Consider the following 15,347-nt stretch of genomic DNA (forward strand, 5'->3'; position numbering starts at 1 on the left):
CAGGCACCGCTACACCACTGGGGACATACTCTTCACACAAACATATGAACTGTCCTCCAAAACAGTGCTGGGTATGGAGGGGACAGCTGTTGAGAGTGAGGGCTTGTCAATAGTGACATAACTCTAGTGTCTGAGTGACACATTGAGGACCAGAGGGTAACAGGGCCACACAGACACCCCCCCAAAAAATGTAGAGTTCCCATACACTCTCTGTTTCCACATTCACCACATTCACCGCTAGTACCCCTCCTGTCCTCTCGTTCCGCCTGTCTCTGTCCCGCCTGTCTCTGTCCCTACCAATCCTATATCTGTTCATCTATCCCCTCCCTCCTATAATCCTAGTACCCCTCCTGTCCTCTCGTTCCGCCTGTCTCTGTCCCTACCAATCCTATATCTGTTCATCTATCCCCTCCCTCCTATAATCCTAGTACCCCTCCTGTCCTCTCGTTCCGCCTGTCTCTGTCCCTACCAATCCTATATCTGTTCATCTATCCCCTCCCTCCTATAATCCTCTCAGTTGTTGTCTAGTACCCCTCCTGTCCTCTCGTTCCGCCTGTCTCTGTCCCTACCAATCCTATATCTGTTCATCTATCCCCTCCCTCCTATAATCCTAGTACCCCTCCTGTCCTCTCGTTCCGCCTGTCTCTGTCCCTACCAATCCTATATCTGTTCATCTATCCCCTCCCTCCTATAATCCTAGTACCCCTCCTGTCCTCTCGTTCCGCCTGTCTCTGTCCCTACCAATCCTATATCTGTTCATCTATCCCCTCCCTCCTATAATCCTCTCAGTTGTTGTCTAGTACCCCTCCTGTCCTCTCGTTCCGCCTGTCTCTGTCCCTACCAATCCTATATCTGTTCATCTATCCCCTCCCTCCTATAATCCTCTCAGTTGTTGTTTACGGGTGTCTGTGTAGCACATGCTTTTTTCACACTGTCAGGCCTCATGTATATATAGCACAGAGAAATGAGGATATATAAAACCAAAGGGCATTCATATTTATTCTATTAGCTGAAGTGCTTAGGTCTGGTGTGTGCGTGTGTGTGTGTGTGTGTGTGTGTGTGTGTGTGTGTGTGTGTGTGCTCGCTTTTGTGCTTGCTAGCTGGTGGCTGTGGGAGGGATAGCAGGCAGTAATTACAGATGGAGGAAGTGCTGAGGGTGGCACTATGGGGCAGGCAGGCAGACACTCCAGCAGCTCAGGGGTTAACCCTCCCCCTCTCCCTCCCTCTCTCCCTCCCTCCCTCCCTCCCTCCCTCCATCTGTCCTCCGTCACTACCTTCTCCCCCTGTTCTACTCTGTAGCGCTTGTCTCTCTCGTTTTATCCAATTTGGACCCTCTTGGTCCCTTTCGCATTCTCTCATTCCCTTGATCGCCCACCTTTCTCTTGTTTCTCCATCTCCACCACTCTTTCAACTTCCCTTCCTCTCCTTTGAACCCCGATCCACCCCCCTTCCGTTTCCCTCTCCTCCATCTCCCTCCCTCTTTGCCCCTGTCTTCTACCCCTCCCTCCATCCCTGTAATGGTAAATGTGCTGACTCGTCCTGGTTTGGAACGCAGTGGAGAGAGAGCTCTTCTAATAGACCTGAGACGTCCCAGCGTTTCTTAAATCAAGTGGAAAATGATTAACTTGGTGTGGAATGAAGATGTTCTGTCCGCTTTCACTTTTTTTATCTTCCGTTTCTTGGCTCTCGCTCTCTTTCCCTCTTTTCAGTGTTTTATGAAAATGAGAATGTATTCGACTGCTGGCAGTTGAGTCTTAGTAGATTTGGCATTTGGCTCAGTTTTCCCTCTCCTTACGCTGGTGTTAGGGGTGCGTGTTGGTGGCAGGGAAGTCGGTCGCAGGAGAACGAACTTGGTATAAATGGAGTCGTTTAATAAATGCTGACAAAACTCAAAAAAAACAAAATGTACAAAATAACAAAAGTGGGTACAAAAAACCTGTCGCACACCAACACTAAATAGCACATCACATACAATCAAACAATCTCCGACAATGAGGGTTAAATACACCACATGTAATTGATGGGATTGGAACCAGGTGTGAAGGGAGACAAGACAAAACGGATCAGTGATTGGCTAGAAGGCCGGTCGACCGCCGAACAAGGAGGAAGTCGTGACAGTTGGAGAAGGACTGTAAAATACGGTTGGAAGTCTTTGTCCCATTCTCTGGTCTAGAAACGACCACTCTAACCCCTGGGCACATCTTGGTTGGATTGGTTAAAATCAATGTAAAGCGTCTTCAATCTGCACCTCTGCTTTCAGACTCATGAATTATAACCCACTGATCCCATAATAGAGGCAGACAGGCGTTTGCTAAATTTGGCGAATAAATCTAAGTTTATTTGTCACGTGCGCCGAATACAACAGGTGTAAACCTTACAGCTTACTTACAGGCTCTAACCAATGGTGCCAAAAAGAAGGTGTGTGTGTGTGTGCGTGTGTGTGTGTGTGTGTGTGTGTGTAAGTAAAGACGTTTGAAAAAAGAGTAGCAAGGCTCTATACAGACACCTGTTAGTCAGGCTGATTGAGGTAGTATGTACATGTAGATATAGTTAAAGTGACTATGTATATATGATAAACAGAGAGTAGCAGCAGCGTAAAAAGAGGGGTTTGGGGGGGGGGGGGGAGGACAATGCAAATAGTCCTGGTAGCCATTTGATTAGCTGTTCAGGAGTCTTATGGCTTGGGGGTAAAAACTGTTGAGAAGCCTTTTGGTCCTAGACTTGGCACTCCGGTACCGCTTGCCATGCGGTAGTAGAGAGAACAGTCTATGACTGGGGTGGCTGGGGTCTTTGACCATTTTTAGGGCCTTCCTCTGACACTGTCTGGTGTAGATGTCCTGGATGGCAGGCAGCTTTGTCCCAGTGATGTACTGGGCTGTACGCACTACCCTCTGAAGTACCTTGCGGTCGGAGGCCGAGCAATTGCCGTACCAGGCAGTGATGCAACTGGTCAGGATGCTCTCGATGTTGCAGCTGTAGAACCTTTTGAGGATCTCAGGACCCATGCCAAATCTTTTTAGTTTCCTGAGGGGGAATAGGCTCTCTTCACGACTGTCTTGGTGTGTTTGGACCAATCTAGTTTGTTGTTGATGTGGACACCAAGAAATTTGAAGCTCTCAACCTGCTCCACTACAGCCCCATTGATGAGAATGGGGGCGTGCTCGGTCCTCTTTTTCCTGTAGTCCGGACGATGTTTACGTTAGGGCATGAAAACATATAGCATTACGGTGTGACTTTGTGAGTGTTTTGGTTTGCCGCCTCAGAAAAGCGAGATAAGTCTAAGACTTACACTAATCTGACCCCTAGGGTGCAGGAACATGGGTGTGAGAAGGGCAGGGGGTCTGAGTTAGTGGTACTGGCTATAGTGAGGGGTTGGGGGTATAGCGGAGAGAGAGGAGAGGGGTACCCAGACTGGTTCATGGCTGAGGGGACCATGGGGTGAACTAGAGTCCAAACTGTTCCTGGAAACTCAATCTGCAGACCCCCACCTCTAACACACATGGACACCCCTTACCCCCACCCTCACTCTATTTCTGGACCAACCTGCTCCAGGCTGCCCCCCACACACCAGATGCACACAAACACGGCTCGCACCCCATAGTGAGTATAATTAGCTTTTCTGACAGGTGGGAGGGATCGAATCTCCCTCAGAATGAAGTTACCAATTTACGCCCATATTACACTGTCACACACACTCTCACTGTCACACACACTCTCACTGTCACATACACTCTCACTGTCACATACACTCTCACTGTCACATACACTCTCACTGTCACATACACTCTCACTGTCACATACACTCTCACTGTCACACACACTCTCACTGTCACATACACTCTCACTGTCACATACACTCTCACTGTCACATACACTCTCACCAGACCTTCATCTGTATACTCACTCAGGCACACGCAGTGCTCTTAAGATGACCACGTTCAAAACATTAGAAACATGACAGACTGACCAGGTGAATCCAGGTGAAAGCTTATTGATGTCACCTGTTAAATCCACTTCAATCAGTGTTGATGAAGGGGAGGAGACGGTCAGAGAAGGATTTGTAAGCCTTGAGACAATTGAAACATTGATTGTACATCTGTGCAATTCAGAGGGTCACTGGGCAAGACAAAATATTGGAGTGCCTTTGAACGGGTATGGTGGTAGGTACCAGGCACACCGGTTTGAGTGTGTCAAGAACTGCAATGCTGCTGGGTTTCAAGAATGGTCCACCACACAAAAGACATCCAGCCAACTTCACACAACTGTGGGAAGTATTGGAGTCAAGATGGGCCAGCATCCCCGCGGAATGCTTTTAAACACCTTGTAGAGTCCATGCCCCAAGGAATTGAGGTTTTTCTGAGGGCAAAAGGGGGTTACCTCAATATTAGGAAGTAAACAACCTGTTTTTTACACTCCGTGTAGTAATTAACAGAGCAGTCTCAAACTGTCTTCTCGGGTTATGTTAACCTGTGTGTTTCATATAATAAGTGGTATTGGTCTGTCCTCTCCTCCAGTGTAAGAAGAAACACACCCTGGTGTGTCCAGACTTCTCCAGTAGTGGCTCCTGTCCTCGAGGGGCCCAGTGTAAGCTCCAGCACCGTCAGAGGGCCAAACGCACCGCTCCTAACCCCAACCCCACCACAGGCCCCTCCGCTGCCCCGGCCAAGAAGGCCCGCACCAAGAGGTCAAGAACGGGCCCTCTGTCAGAATAATGAAATGACAAAGTGAAATGAATTAGATACAATTTATATTTTAAAAAATTTAATAAAACAGAGCAAATAGATTACATTACAAATTGAAAACAGACATTTTGGAAAATGCAACAACCATAAAACAACACTGTCAAAACGGACATTATATTACATTTCGATGTCAACAATGTTTTCTAATCTCCTCCTTTTCCACTTCCCCCTCTCCTCTCTTCAGGCCTCGCCTGTCAGTGGTCCTACCTGATAACCAGACGGCAGAAGGTTCTGCTCAGGCAGATCCAGGGACACCCTCGCCTTCTTCCTCGGGTCCTCACAAGACCAAGCTCCCGTCGTTCATCTCCCTCTCTAGCTCCCCCGAAGACACAGACGCCCTGGACATGCCCCCTGCCGACGGATCAGAGGTCACAGGTGAGAGGTCATACAGTGACCAGGAAAGTTAGTCTAGTTCTGAGTTGTGTCTTACAGAGGTCAGGAAACTGCCTCTATGGTCGCCATGTTGACTCCTATGACCTGGAGGGGTGGGCTCATCAAACAGTGCATTGGAAAATTGTGGTAATCATTGTGAGCACTGTGATTCTTCCAACTGCCCCATGTTTTTAAAACATAGCTCAGATGTCCCACTGCTAATCGAGGAAAGATGGTGAATGGATTATTATTATTTTTTATCAAATCAAGATCCATTCAAATGATTTGTCACATGCTTCATAAACAACAGGTGTAGACTAACAGTGAAATGCTCCCTGGCTGGTCATAAACAACAGGTGTAGACTAACAGTGAAATGCTCCATGGCTGGTCATAAACAACAGGTGTAGACTAACAGTGAAATGCTCCCTGGCTGGTCATAAACAACAGGTGTAGACTAACAGTGAAATGCTCCCTGACGGGTCATAAACAACAGGTGTAGACTAACAGTGAAATGCTCCCTGGCTGGTCATAAACAACAGGTGTAGACTAACAGTGAAATGCTCCCTGGCTGGTCATAAACAACAGGTGTAGACTAACAGTGAAATGCTCCCTGGCTGGTCATAAACAACAGGTGTAGACTAACAGTGAAATGCTCCCTGGCTGGTCATAAACAACAGGTGTAGACTAACAGTGAAATGCTCCCTGGCTGGTCATAAACAACAGGTGTAGACTAACAGTGAAATGCTCCCTGGCTGGTCATAAACAACAGGTGTAGACTAACAGTGAAATGTTTACTTAGATGATAAGCAGTAACAGCAGTGTGTGTGATGAGTCCAAATATTTAGTGCAAAATAGTCCATGCAGATAGTCCGGTTAGCTATTTGGTTAACTGTTTAGTAGTCTTATGGCTCGGGGGGTAGAGCTGTTTAGGGTCCTGTTGGTTTCAGACTTGGTGTATCGGTACCACTTGCCATGCAGTAGCAGCAGTAGTAGTAGTAGTGACTTCCTCTGACACCGCATGGTATAGAGGTCATGGATGGCAGGGAGATGAGTCCCAGTGATGTACTGGGCTGTACATACTACACTCTGTAGCGCCTTGCGGTCGGATGCCAAGCAGTTGCCATACCAAGCAGTGATGCAGCCAGTCAAGATGCTCTCGATGGTGCTGCCGTATAACTTTTTGAGGATCTGAAGGCCCATGCCAAATCCTTTTAGCATACTGAGCGGTAAGAGGCGTCGTCGTGCCTTCTTCACGACTTTTGGTGTGTGTGGAGCATGTTAATTCCTTAGTAATGTGGACACTGAGGAACATGAAGCGCTCAACCCGCTCCACCACAGCCCCATCAATGTGCATGGGGGCGGCCCTCCATTTCCTGTAGTTCGGGATCAGTTGCTTTGTCTTGCTAACGTTGAGGGAAAGGTTGTTGTCCTGGCACCACACCATCTTCGTCGGTGATCAGGCAGTAGTGTCGTCAGCAAACTTAATAATGATGTTGGAGTCTGGCGCAAACAGGGAATACAGGAGGGAACTAAGCATGGACCCCTGAGGGCACCATATCCATGGGGTAAATATTAGTGGTTGAGGAAATAAGGTTTGGGAACGCCCTGATATTGGGGTACTCAAGTACTTTTAGGAGGTTGATACTGGTTGCAGTAGAAGGTAATATTTGAGTATGATAATACTTAGCTGGAAGTGTAATAGTGCTTAGTGGGAGAGAGGTAATAATATTTAGGTTTGGGGCAAGAGGGAGGCACAGCTGGGCTCTCTGTTGACAGACTGACAGATAGAGGATTAGAAGAGGGCCTCCCTCCCCCGTCACCCTCCCTCATTCCCCCTGTCGGCCTCCCCCCGTCGCCTACTCTCTCTTCTATGTCCACCTGCCTCTGCCCCTCCCTGACATAGAGGAACCCTCAATCACACACTAACACGCACATTTACTCTCACTGTCCAGTCGTGAAGAAACAGACAGACACCACAGATGAACTTACCACTTCAATTCTCTTTCAGTAACGGTACATTTTAACAATGTCGACATTTTGCTTGAAAGAAATAAACCAAATCTGTTTCTACCTAATACTAAATAGTACCTTGCGGTACCAGTACATGATTCAATAACTCCAAAAGAAAGTGTTCATACACTACTATGTTATTACCATATTACCATTACATTTCTAAGAAAATACTAGGCGACTGTAAATTACACCAGAACATCCCTCTCTCCCTCACTCTGTCATCATCCCTCTCTCCCTCACTCTGTCATCATCCCTCACTCCCTCACTCTGTCATCATCCCTCTCTCCCTCACTCTGTCATCATCCCTCACTCCCTCACTCTGTCATCATCCCTCACTCCCTCACTCTGTCATCATCCCTCTCTCCCTCACTCTGTCATCATCCCACTCTCCCTCACTCTGTCATCATCCCTCTCTCCCTCACTCTGTCATCATCCCTCTCTCCCTCACTCTGTCATCATCCCTCACTCCCTCACTCTGTCATCATCCCTCTCTCCCTCACTCTGTCATCATCCCTCACTCCCTCACTCTGTCATCATCCCTCTCTCCCTCACTCTGTCATCATCCCTCACTCCCTCACTCTGTCATCATCCCTCTCTCCCTCACTCTGTCATCATCCCACTCTCCCTCACTCTGTCATCATCCCTCTCTCCCTCACTCTGTCATCATCCCTCTCTCCCTCACTCTGTCATCATCCCTCTCTCCCTCACTCTGTCATCATCCCTCACTCCCTCACTCTGTCATCATCCCTCTCTCCCTCACTCTGTCATCATCCCTCACTCCCTCACTCTGTCATCATCCCTCTCTCCCTCACTCTGTCATCATCCCTCACTCCCTCACTCTGTCATCATCCCTCTCTCCCTCACTCTGTCATCATCCCTCACTCCCTCACTCTGTCATCATCCCTCTCTCCCTCACTCTGTCATCATCCCACTCTCCCTCACTCTGTCATCATCCCTCTCTCCCTCACTCTGTCATCATCCCTCTCTCCCTCACTCTGTCATCATCCCTCTCTCCCTCACTCTGTCATCATCCCTCACTCCCTCACTCTGTCATCATCCCTCTCTCCCTCACTCTGTCATCATCCCTCACTCCCTCACTCTGTCATCATCCCTCTCTCCCTCACTCTGTCATCATCCCTCACTCCCTCACTCTGTCATCATCCCTCTCTCCCTCACTCTGTCATCATCCCACTCTCCCTCACTCTGTCATCATCCCTCTCTCCCTCACTCTGTCATCATCCCTCTCTCCTCACTCTGTCATCATCCCTCTCTCCCTCACTCTGTCATCATCCCTCTCTCCCTCACTCTGTCATCATCCCTCTCTCCCTCACTCTGTCATCATCCCTCTCTCCCTCACTCTGTCATCATCCCTCTCTCCCTCACTCTGTCATCGTCCCTCTCTCCCTCACTCTGTCATCGTCCCTCTCTCCCTCACTCTGTCATCGTCCCTCTCTCCCTCACTCTGTCATCATCCCTCACTCTGTCATCATCCCTCACTCCCTCACTATGTCATCATCCCTCACTCTGTCATCATCCCTCACTCTGTCATCATCCCTCTCTCCCTCACTCTGTCATCGTCCCTCTCTCCCTCACTCTGTCATCGTCCCTCTCTCCCTCACTCTGTCATCGTCCCTCTCTCCCTCACTCTGTCATCGTCCCTCACTCTGTCATCATCCCTCACTCTGTCATCATCCCTCACTCTGTCATCATCCCTCTCTCCCTCACTCTGTCATCATCCCTCACTCCCTCACTCTGTCATCATCCCTCTCTCCCTCACTCTGTCATCATCCCTCTCTCCCTCACTCTGTCATCATCCCTCTCTCCCTCACTCTGTCATCATCCCTCTCGCCATGTCTGTTTCAGGTTCATATTTAGTCTCTCTTCTCCAGGAAACAACTTTAACCTTTCACCTTTAGCTGCCCCTGTGCCCCTGGACATCCTGCATGCCTCTCCCTTACTGCTAGCTACCATGACACGCATATATATACACCCCCCTCTCTCTCTCTCCCCCTGTGTCATCTGGACATCCTGCATGCCTCTCCCTTACTGCTAGCTACCATGACACGCATATACAGTGCCTTGCGAAAGTATTCGGCCCCCTTGAACTTTGCGACCTTTTGCCACATTTCAGGCTTCAAACATAAAGATATAAAACTGTATTTTTTTGTGAAGAATCAACAACAAGTGGGACACAATCATGAAGTGGAACGACATTTATTGGATATTTCAAACTTTTTTAACAAAATTATTCAGCCCCCTTAAGTTAATACTTTGTAGCGCCACCTTTTGCTGCGATTACAGCTGTAAGTCGCTTGGGGTATGTCTCTATCAGATTTGCACATCGAGAGACTGACATTTTTTCCCATTCCTCCTTGCAAAACAGCTTGAGCTCAGTGAGGTTGGATGGAGAGCATTTGTGAACAGCAGTTTTCAGTTCTTTCCACAGATTCTCGATTGAATTCAGGTCTGGACTTTGACTTGGCCATTCTAACACCTGGATATGTTTATTTTTGAACCATTCCATTGTAGATTTTGCTTTATGTTTTGGATCATTGTCTTGTTGGAAGACAAATCTCCGTCCCAGTCTCAGGTCTTTTGCTGACTCCATCAGGTTTTCTTCCAGAATGGTCCTGTATTTGGCTCCATCCATCTTCCCATCAATTTTAACCATCTTCCCTGTCCCTGCTGAAGAAAAGCAGGCCCAAACCATGATGCTGCCACCACCATGTTTGACAGTGGGGATGTTGTGTTCAGGGTGATGAGCTGTGTTGCTTTTACGCCAAACATAACGTTTTGCATTGTTGCCAAAAAGTTCAATTTTGGTTTCATCTGACCAGAGCACCTTCTTCCACATGTTTGGTGTGTCTCCCAGGTGGCTTGTGGCAAACTTTAAACTACACTTTTTATGGATATTTTTAAGAAATGGCTTTCTTCTTGCCACTCTTCCATAAAGGCCAGATTTGTGCAATATACGACTGATTGTTGTCCTATGGACAGAGTCTCCCACCTCAGCTGTAGATCTCTGCAGTTCATCCAGAGTGATCATGGGCCTCTTGGCTGCATCTCTGATCAGTCTTCTCCTTGTATGAGCTGAAAGTTTAGAGGGACGGCCAGGTCTTGGTAGATTTGGGGTGGTCTGATACTCCTTCCATTTCAATATTATCGCTTGCACAGTGCTCCTGAAATGTGGCAAAAGGTCGCAAAGTTCAAGGGGGCCGAATACTTTCGCAAGGCACTGTATATACCTCACACACATGGAATCCCTCTTTTCCTTCATCTCCATGTATCTTTCTCCCTTTACATGGACTATGGAACTCAGTCTCTCTCCATCTATCTGCCCCCCCCTCTCTCTCTCTCCCCTGTGTCCCCCTCTTTCTTCTCTTCTCTCTATTCTCCTCCTTAACCCTCCCTTCATCCCAGCTTTAGTATGTCTTTAAATCCTGCAGAGGGTCTTGCCTGCATCATTGGTTATTCCTGTCTGGGTTAGCTGCTGTAGCACATGCTTGACTGGGGTGTATACGTGTGAGTGTGTAGAGCCAGGGATTATATGGAACCTGGGCTCCCTTCCGGGAACACAGCAGTCAGAGCTCAGTGTATAGCTGCTGTGGTGCCCAGTGGCAGTCTCCCATGGGCACGGAAGGCTATTTTAATGTATGGGTACAGTGTTAGCAGGGTACAGAGCAGCTACCAGTCACAGTAAAAACTCAGTATATACAGACAAAGAGGAACAATACAGTGCATTCGGGAAGTTTTCAGCCGTTTTCTGTACTTTACTATTTATATTTTTGCATTTTACTGGGTGACTTTCACTTGAGTTTTCTGTTAAGGAATCTTTACTTTTACTCAATATGACAATTGAGTGCTGTTTCCACCACTGGCTGTAACGTAACAAAATGTGGAAAAAGTGATGGGGTCTGAACACTTCCCGAATGCACTGTACACACACACACCATACACACACACTTTGGCACACAAACACACAATCCTCCTGAGACACAGCAAGTGGTCAGTTACACACACACACACACACACAGACCACCTTCAACTCTGTGTCCAGTGCAGTTAAGTGTTACTAATGAGCGCTGGTTTATCCCTCAACACACACACACAACCTCACACACACACACACACACACACAGAGACCACCTTCAACTCTGTGTCCAGTGCAGTTAAGTGTTACTAATGAGCGCTGGTTTATCCCTCAACACACACACAACCTCACACCACACACACACACACACACACACACACACAACCTCACACACACACACACAGACCACCTTCAACTCTGTGTCCAGTGCAGTTAAGTGTTACTAATGAGCGCTGGTTTATCCCTCAACACACACACACACACACACACACACTCTCCACACCCCTGTGGCTTGTTAAGGGTGGAAAGAATCCAAACAAGTTCCTCTCCACTGGGGCTGTTGCAGTGACCGTATTACTGTCACACCAGCAGTCATGACCATAGTAAAATTACATGTGACCATTGAGTCACGGGAATCTCCTTTCATGCACTCTGGACATGCATTGGTAGTATCCGATTCGCTAACGGCCATCAGGTCCTAATGGACTGGTACTCATCAGGGCTCTATTGTCCCTCTAACCACTCTGACATCAATGGAAAAGTCACATCAAACACTTATCATCAAAACAGTATCATGCTTTTAAACCTCACCTCACTGTGATGATCAATGTGAAGAAAGAAGTTCCAGTTTGAGTGTAAAACATGGTTCAACACAGTGAAACGGACAGGGCTTTCTAAAGGTGGTGATTCATTCAAAACACCCATTTTAGAGCTGATTGCATAGGCTTATGAGCCCAAGTCTGGGAGAGAAAAAACTAAGTAATTAAAATGGATTTTGCTGTTATACAATATATAGCCTACCCCCATATTACACATTGCAGAAAAACATCTGATTTAAGATGTCTTTGGTACATAATTGGTTTAGCCTATACTCCAAAATTAAACACATTTGGGTAATTTGCTTTTGAGTGTGGACTGTATTAGTATGTATACTGGATGGTTACCTTATGCTACGGTCCAAAAGTTCTATCCACGAGTCTGGGAGAGAACGCACTGTATAGCCAGCCTTAGGCGATGCTGCCGGTTCCTTGATTGTACAGGGCAGCTTACAGTGAATTTGTATTTGATTTCGAATAGCCTAGTAATAGGGATTTTTTTTTTTTTTCATAACGCGAAAACATGTTACTATCGATGTTCCCGAACAGATATCACTTCGTTTCCCAAGTGAAGCACTGGGTAGATGCAGGAATAGGGTTGAAGAGCCCATGGCATACAGAGTGTGGGGGGGATATCACCTGCCGTGCAGCTCCTCACACAGTGGTTGATGCAGGAATAGGGTTGAAGAGCCCATAGCATACAGAGTGTGGGGGGGATATCACCTGCCATGCAGCTCCTCACACAGTGGTTGATGCAGAGCCCATAGCATACAGAGTGTGGGGGGGATATCACCTGCCATGCAGCTCCTCACACAGTGGTTGATGCAGAGCCCATGGCATACAGAGTGTGGGGGGGATATCACCTGCCATGCAGCTCCTCACACAGTGGTTGATGCAGAGCCCATAGCATACAGAGTGTGGGGGGGATATCACCTGCCATGCAGCTCCTCACACAGTGGTTGATGCAGAGCCCATGGCATACAGAGTGTGGGGGGGATATCACCTGCCGTGCAGCTCCTCACACAGTGGTTGATGCAGGAATAGGGTTGAAGAGCCCATAGCATACAGAGTGTGGGGGGGATATCACCTGCCATGCAGCTCCTCACACAGTGGTTGATGCAGAGCCCATAGCATACAGAGTGTGGGGGGATATCACCTGCCATGCAGCTCCTCACACAGTGGTTGATGCAGAGCCCATAGCATACAGAGTGTGGGGGGGATATCACCTGCCGTGCAGCTCCTCACACAGTGGTTGATGCAGAGCCCATAGCATACAGAGTGTGGGGGGGATATCACCTGCCATGCAGCTCCTCACACAGTGGTTGATGCAGAGCCCATAGCATACAGAGTGTGGGGGGGATATCACCTGCCGTGCAGCTCCTCACACAGTGGTTGATGCAGAGCCCATAGCATACAGAGTGTGGGGGGGATATCACCTGCCATGCAGCTCCTCACACAGTGGTTGATGCAGGAATAGGGTTGAAGAGCCCATAGCATACAGAGTGTGGGGGGGATATCACCTGCCGTGCAGCTCCTCACACAGTGGTTGATGCAGAGCCCATAGCATACAGAGTGTGGGGGGGATATCACCTGCCATGCAGCTCCTCACACAGTGGTTGATGCAGAGCCCATAGCATACAGAGTGTGGGGGGGATATCACCTGCCGTGCAGCTCCTCACACAGTGGTTGATGCAGGAATAGGGTTGAAGAGCCCATAGCATACAGAGTGTGGGGGGGATATCACCTGCCATGCAGCTCCTCACACAGTGGTTGATGCAGAGCCCATAGCATACAGAGTGTGGGGGGGATATCACCTGCCATGCAGCTCCTCACACAGTGGTTGATGCAGAGCCCATAGCATACAGAGTGTGGGGGGGATATCACCTGCCATGCAGCTCCTCACACAGTGGAGTGAAATAAGTGTTTCTTCTATTGATTTCTCAGCTGCTCATATTAAGCACAACTCCTCTATCAAACTGAAGTTGTGTATCCGGCCTCATTGATCAACGAACTAACGGGAAAGAGTGAGGCCTCCATTTTCTGTTTGACTGCATACACATTAATTACATTTTCCCCATGTCCCTGTACCTGCCCATTTGGTAATGGGTCACTGAATCAAAACTAATTTCACATATTAGTAAAGACGAGATTAAATTGAGAATAGTCTGATGGGTAAAAATATGATCACTTGATGGGAGAACGGCTGGGCAGCCTGAGGCGAGGAACAAAAAACTCATATTCTGTTTTTCTGACATGCATTTTCTTCATAACATTTTTCTTTAGAACTGACTAAAATAAATGATGGATTTATTGTGATTGTGTATATTGAATTGATTTATTACACTTTTTTAAAATGTAGATTCCAAAGGCACACATCAGCAGATTGTATGTGTGGCGGCCTGAAGATGCCAAACTTTATGTTAATTAACGGTTAATTACCGGCAGTCTTTTGCATGACAATAACCGGCTGACAACATTTCATGACCGCCACAGCCCTGCTCTCCACTTTACATAAATTAACCCAATAGCTATGCATCACTGCCGGAGCATGCACACACACCCCTGTTCTCCCATTCATTCAGTTCCCAGTTTGCTCATCAGCGGAGATGCCATCACTCAGGCTTTCAGTAGGACAGAGAGCCCTGCGTTTCACCCATTCACATCCTCAGGCACACACACACACAGCCTGTCGTTTTGTGCACCCCTGTGGTTGTAGAGCGATCTCTCTGCTGTCTGACATGTTAGTTTTGTTGGTATCTTTAATCTCAATCTGTTTCTGTTGTGCCTGTCTGTCTGTCTCTTCCATAGAGAGAATACTGCAGATCAAGCCTCGACTCTAGAACTACAGGAACTAGAATGGATACTGCCTGAACACCAAATGAGCTTTGAGAATACTACAGAGACGTATGTATTGAATGCTTATGGAAGCTCTGACGTTTCTCAGACTCATATCTGTGTCTGCTCTCAACCATACTCAGGGTCTTTAATGTAGCTAAACGTTTGCTTTATGGACTCTTACATTTCATACAGCAATGATGTTTGTAATGCAGATTGAATTGATATTTGAACATGTTTAGTTTTTTTGTCAATTGGAGCTTGATGAATTTCGAATAAAATATTATTACTGTACATGCCTTTTGTTGGACTTTGTTTTGCTCTTGGGTCGGGGGTCGGGGGTGCTAGCCTCTGATTGTCTGCTGATTACCCACCAACCTCCCTCCTACATTCTCTCATCTTCCATCCCTCTCCAAGATCGGTCTCTTCTCCTAGATCATCGTGCTCGGTCTCTCTTCACGCCATCTCTTTGTGTCATATAATTAGTGTGTAGGGAGATGGAGGGTGGCACAGAGAGGATGTTGGGATGTGTAATCCATCCATTACCTGCCTACCGAGCCCAGAGCTGATAATAAAACTATTACGACGCCCCTTTGTGTGTTTGTGTGTGTATATATGTGTACAGCTCCTGATATTTAGACCATTACTACGCTATTTAACCGAGGCGTCGTCACAGTGACAAATTACTGTTGCGTCGC

The 15,347-nt window shown here is 47.5% G+C and overlaps 1 protein-coding gene across 1 annotated transcript in view; it reads left to right on the top strand.

Annotated features, from left to right (window-relative positions):
* LOC115145416 (zinc finger CCCH domain-containing protein 3-like) overlaps positions 1 to 14,943 on the top strand; it is an 88,456-nt gene extending 73,513 nt beyond the window's left edge. The window contains exons 9-11 of the mRNA XM_065003220.1: positions 4,515 to 4,684; positions 4,927 to 5,117; positions 14,623 to 14,943. Of these exons, the coding sequence (XP_064859292.1) occupies positions 4,515 to 4,684; positions 4,927 to 5,117; positions 14,623 to 14,654 (393 nt within the window). The 3' untranslated portion in view covers positions 14,655 to 14,943. The remainder of the gene's footprint in view (positions 1 to 4,514; positions 4,685 to 4,926; positions 5,118 to 14,622) is intronic.
* The last annotated feature ends 404 nt before the right edge of the window (positions 14,944 to 15,347 follow it).

This window comes from Oncorhynchus nerka, linkage group LG17 (genome assembly GCF_034236695.1).
Source record: "Oncorhynchus nerka isolate Pitt River linkage group LG17, Oner_Uvic_2.0, whole genome shotgun sequence".
Taxonomy (NCBI): Eukaryota; Metazoa; Chordata; class Actinopteri; order Salmoniformes; family Salmonidae; genus Oncorhynchus; species Oncorhynchus nerka.